General features: G+C 31.9%; 1 protein-coding gene across 1 annotated transcript; it reads left to right on the forward strand.

Annotated features, from left to right (window-relative positions):
* LOC146900597 (uncharacterized) lies at window positions 1-1,083 on the forward strand. Its single transcript, XM_085735126.1, has one exon. It carries the CDS (start codon window positions 68-70, stop codon window positions 914-916), a length of 849 nt encoding a protein of 282 aa, XP_085591252.1. The 5' UTR covers window positions 1-67; the 3' UTR covers window positions 917-1,083.
* The last annotated feature ends 5,019 nt before the right edge of the window (window positions 1,084-6,102 follow it).

Genomic DNA, 6,102 nt, shown 5'->3' on the forward strand with positions numbered 1-6,102 from the left:
ACTTGCTTAGAGCATACATTCCAAAGTTGAGCTTCAAATATTAAAAAGAAACAAAAGAGCAACCACCATGGCAAACAAGTATCATGTTCGTTCAATTAGTTTGCCTTCTAGATCTCATCCTAGTACTATTAGAGTAGAAGAAGAGTTGAACAAGCTCAAGACTTGGGAAGGAACATCCACATCCACATCAGGGTCTATTCATATAGGTCTTTCCTTGCTTGAGGATTTGTATATGTCAATGGAAGATCTTCTTAACATGGCATCAACCCAACAAGTGATTTCTCACCATCAAGGTGAAAAATGTGTGGAAGAGGTGTTGGATGGTTCTATGAGAATTTTGGATATATGTGGTATCACAAGGGACACCATTTTGCAAATCAAGGAAAATGTTCAAGCCCTTCACTCTTCTCTAAGGAGAAGAAAAGGTGATTCAAGTGTTGAAAGAAGTGTGGCAGAATACAAATTCTTCACAAAAAAGATGAAGAAAAATGTCAACAAGTTGATCACATCTTTGAAGCAAATGGATAGTAAATTTGGCATGTCTTCAATTTTGGAACTTGATCATCACCTTTCTTGTTTGATTAGAGTGTTTAGGGAAGTCATAGTAATGAACTTATCTGTTTTTCAATTCATTTTGTCATTCTTGACTTTGTCTTCATCAAAGTCAAAGACAACAAAATGGAAGTTTGTGACTAAACTGATGCACAAAGGAGTCATAACATGTGAAGATAACTCAGATAGTATTAATGAGTTGCAGTGTGTCAAAGTTACTTTAAACACCCTTTTAAGTGAAGGTACTAATGGAGAAAACTTGCAGGCTGCCCATGCAATTGAAACTATTGAGAATGATTTGGAGAATTTATTTAGGCGCTTGATTAAATCTAGAGCTTCCCTCTTGAATATAACTTCCCAATAGACAATTTTTTCAGTGACAATTTTTTTCTAAATCCTGCAAGCCATCCATGTTTTAGTAGGGATTTGCTTGAGGATTGAATATTTTTAGCTCAATGATGTATAATTGTATAAAATTCAATGGCAATTGATGTAGTATTTTTCTATCAATCAAAAGTAAGTATTGTTGTATCGTCTCCTCAGGGACTAGTGCGATATCATAAACTGTTCAACATCGATTATCATTTTAAGTTAGGGTTTAAATTGGTTGTTTGTTTAAAACTATGGAAACTATTTTGTGAAGATAAAAACGGAGAGTAATAAGGCGTAAAAGTGTTGGGATTAGAGTTTGTGGATTAAGCGTCAAATATCACCTATTGATCACATATATGGATTCTAGCGTTCTACCGATATTATCACGTATCGTTCAACAACATCATTCATGTCTAAATGATATTGTGAGATCAATCGTATTGTTTAATCAACGATTTCTCAATCTATTAAACGATCTGAAAGCTTTAAGATCCGATACTTTCTGTGATTATCAAAACATTAATCCTATGTCTAGACCTGGATTCAAAAGTATTTTTCAATAGAATTTAAATCAAAGATAAGGAATGGAAAGCAAGAATAAACTCAATATCATGTAAATTGCTAGAATCATATATTAAAATAATAAAAGATTACATTATAAACTTGATCAAGTACCTCTAATCCCAACAAAGGAGATTTAGTTGATCATTGTCATGATAACATTACAATCATGGAAGAAATGGTGAAGATTCATGCTAAGATCTTGATTTCTCAAAGTTTCTTGATGAATTCACCCTCTAACACTCTTGCCCTATGAAGTACAGATATTTTCGCCCTATTCCCTCTCTAAAATGAAGATAAGATCTGATAATCCCCTCTCTGAAATGAGGAAAAGAGGCTTTTATACTTCTGCAGAATTTATGATCTCGTCGTGCATGTAAATCTCGCCATGGCGAGTTGACCTTGCGTCCTTAGTGGGTTTCTGCCACGTAAGCTTTCACTGTTCCAAACCGCCTTATCCTGCCGGGCAAGATTTCGCCATGACGAGATTTTCTCGCCAGGCAAGATTTTTTATCTTCTGAAAACTGGTCTCTGGAACTACTTTCCGTTGTGGCGAGCTTACCATTGCATTTCTTCATGTTTCCTTGCTTTTTGAGTGTCCAGGCATGCATTTTCCTACACAGAAGGTTGGTATTAAATGTAAAAAGCATAAATGAATGATTCTTTAATATTTGTGAGCTTCTTATTGGATAACTTGCAAAACAAGTAATCAAAGTGTCTAAAATGCACTTTCTATTTAATTGTTTTCTGACACTTATGCGCAATACAATGAAATGCAAAGAAAATTTGTATTCCTTTTTTATTTAATGTTATGCTTTTGGTTCATTCAATAAAAGCTTTTATCCAAGATTTGAAAGAAAATATGGTGGGATAAGTTGGTGTGGTATATGTTGAATTGTGCCTTGAAATCTTCAGTATTGTCTTCTCTTTACGGTGCAATGTGCAGCTAGAAGGGTTATAGGATGTCCAACCTCTATCTCATATGCAATGTGCAAAAAGGGGTGCGCAACGCGCACGTGTGAGTTTTATGTTTTCCAGGTTGTCAAGTTTTAAGGACTAGACAAATCCTATAAATAGACACACAAGTTTAGGGTTTAAGAGTGTGGAAAATGACAAACCTAGAGAGAACAAAAAATGGAATCTTTAGGGAATCAATAGGCTAACGGTCGAGGGATTTGGGGTAGAACCTGAGGTTTGGAAACACCATTCAAACACATTGGGTGTGAAATCATTGAGACTCTTGACGACAAGAAAAGATTTGGGAAAAAAGTATAAATTAGGATTTTTTTTTTTTCTTTCTTATAGAACATGTTGAAGGCTAATTTCTTATAACCCTTATATCTCTTTGTAAAGAACTCTTTGATAGTGAATTTGAGAGTTGTTCTCCCTAGAGTAGTTCAAATTTGAAACGGATTGGATACACAAATATCGTTGTTTCCCTCTTCTTCTTCTTTTTTATGTTATTGTTTGTGCTTGTTTAATCACTATGGTTTTGGTTGCCGCTTATGTTGCTCCATACATCTAAACATTGATAAGTTTTATTACCAATTCACAACTCTATCTGTTTGCCAAAAGCACGGTATTAAAATTCTTGACCTAATGATTTTCATTCACCAACAAGATTTTGGCGCTCTTGTCTTGAAAAGAATTAGGTCACAATAGAGCACTTTAGAGTTGAAATACTTTTTAGTACCATTGGCAAACAATTACAAAGTTGAATAGCAAATTTAGTGAGCGAACAATGAATTTGTTGAATCTATAAGTTGTGTTTTGTCTCCTAAGGATAGTTATAAAACTTTTAATAATAATACTATATGTACTCTTGTTCAAAAATATTATAAAAAAATCCTTTGAAAAGTATATTAAGAAAATTGATAGTGTAATTATTGTGTCTAATTTGTGTGTAAATTTTATCAAATTGTCATTTGTTTGTATGTGCATTTAAATTAATTTTTCATATTTTAAGACAAATTAGTAGTATTAATTAGGAGTACGTTTAGAGAAAAAAATATAAATGCAACTAGTAGTAATTTGTATTGGGATTTATATTTCAAACGAAACTTTTTTCTATGGGAGTTTATAATTAACATTTCCGCCAAACCATCCTACAAACATGAAAAAAGTCTGCAAATTTTATGTACACATATTCGCCAAACCATCCTTATAACAATGGCAGTTCGTTGTTCAGTAATTTATTTTCTAACTCTAGGGTGGAGTTTATTAGGCGACAACTCAACGTGGTTGCTCATGCTCTTGCAAAAGAAGTCACGTCTTTAGCTAGTCTCGTGTTTATTTTGATATACCCGATTATATTGAAATTCTTATTATCAATGAAATGTTATAAGCATGTTTCCCTAAAAAAACAATGGCATTTTTATCATTAATTTTCAACAAGCAACCAACATATGAATTTTTTCGGTCTAAAAAAATCACAAGTATATACCCTAAATTATTGAAAAAGTCATCCTCGACAAAGCCACTTGAAGTGGAGCCATATCTTTATGAGACAGAATATGGTAACAGATCCGAAATAAAGCCCGTAAAAAAGCAAAATGAAATGAGCAAATCAGATTATTGTATGATATGATCATAAACTGCATTTTATTTACAAAGATATGCTGACGTTATAACAGTATTTTGAATCTCAAACAATAATTTGAGTAAAAATCTGCAAGCCAAATAGAATCATTATTCAGTTACTACTTTAAACCTATTGTATTTTATATCATCATGCGTTAGGGAAATCTTGTTGCCACGTCCAATTCAATGGAATCAATATAAAGGCCGGCACAGTTTGGACTAATTGGAAATTGTTAGCTACTTGCAGCATATTAAAATATAAATTGTTGCTTTCAAAATACTTTTGTCGAATAATGTTTGTTATTAATTAAATATTTGGTTAGGAATTGATTTAATACATTCATCCACACGAGATTAGATATGTGTATAAGATCTTTCGAAAGAGACCAATCCTTGTCTTGTAATAAGAACAACCACATAGAGAATATCATGGAAAAATGTTAAAAAACTACATAGAATTCTTAATTTGGCAGTTGTAATCCTTAACAGGAAGGAATGTAACATTGTAAACGTGCATAGGAAAATCAAATATTATTTTTCATTTTTGTACTACATTTTTTAACCACCGTCTATATATGAAGAAGAGCAACAATTAACTGTATCGAGACATGATCATGACTTTGATCTGAATGCCATAACTCATTTATTTAAGGTACGTAGAACATTGAATGCAAGGCTTCTATTATAACCGACCTTCATGAACTATAACGATGGCCCCATGCATGTCATAAGATGTACATGTCGAAATTCATTAGAAGAAGATAAATAGGAACATGGATTGGTCTTTTTATCCCTGCTTCGTTGAAAATATATGTACGATAAACGATGGCTTTTTCTTTAACGAAAATATCTTTTGAGGGCTTGTTGTATTATTACTGATAAAGACATAATCTTTTTATAAAAATATAGAGAAAAAAATTATATATGTTACATGTATTGACATCATAAGATAAAGACATTACAATGACTTAAATTTTGTCTCTGCAAAAAACAAAAAGACATCACAATGGCACATATAGTTAGACATTTTGTTCACAGAAGTCGTAAAGTTAACCAGGGACGGCTGGTTATAATATTGATTGATTATGTGCATATGGTCATGTGGTCATACACAAATGTCAAAGATCTAATTTGGCAACAATGCAATTTTATGAATGCACACGTGTAAGTATTGATTAAACCAAAAATTATGAACCATTCTTTTTTAATAATTTACGAGAAATATAAATTAGGGTTTTTATACATTCTTTATAGATTTTAAATAATAAAATTTTGTGTATTCAATATGTTAAAAATTAAAATATTTAATTTTATCTAAGAATCGTCTTTTAATTTGAAATCCTTTGGAAATATTCGAAAATACGTTTGTAATACCCGTAATTTGTTACTCTCGCCGTTTTAAAATACATGTCGCAATTTTACAACGTATATTATTCACATAACTTACTTTGACCATATTTTTTAACTAAGATGTAAATACAAATGTTAGCATATAAGATGTTAGATTTGTTTTGATAAATATTTTCAACATATCAAATTTTTATAATTTTTTATTACATATAATTAAAGATATTAATGATCAAAGTTGTGTATTGACATGTGTCCAGCGGTTAAATACGACATGTATTTTGGAATGGATGAAGTATTATCATTATCATTCTAGCATTGTTGGAAGAGCGCTGCTATATGCAGCGAACACTTTCATCCCGAAGTGTCCCGACGTACACATGTCCCATTTTTAAAGGTTGGTGAAAATTGAAAGTTGGTTGTCAGCGGAAATCAGGGGATGGTGGTGATTATAATAACCAATAGCATTAATTTGCCAAAGATATATACATGACACTCGTGCGCATAATGTTAAACGTTAAATATACCCACGACGGCTATCACTTATGAAAATCCAAATAGCTAGTTTATCTATAACTCAAATTATTGTGGATCTCAAAATTTTCCAACATCCTAATATATATTGAGACAACATAGTTAGTATATAGGGGTAATGTGGCATGAAGAGAATGCAAACAAGGTGATGACTAA

Source organism: Medicago sativa, chromosome 8 (assembly GCF_051527215.1).
Source record: "Medicago sativa cultivar Bolivia chromosome 8, Bolivia_mono, whole genome shotgun sequence".
Taxonomy (NCBI): Eukaryota; Viridiplantae; Streptophyta; class Magnoliopsida; order Fabales; family Fabaceae; genus Medicago; species Medicago sativa.

Bases quoted from the DNA above. Each gene is read 5' to 3' on its own strand.
- LOC146900597 (XM_085735126.1), top strand. From the start codon at position 68: ATGGCAAACAAGTATCATGTTCGTTCAATTAGTTTGCCTTCTAGATCT.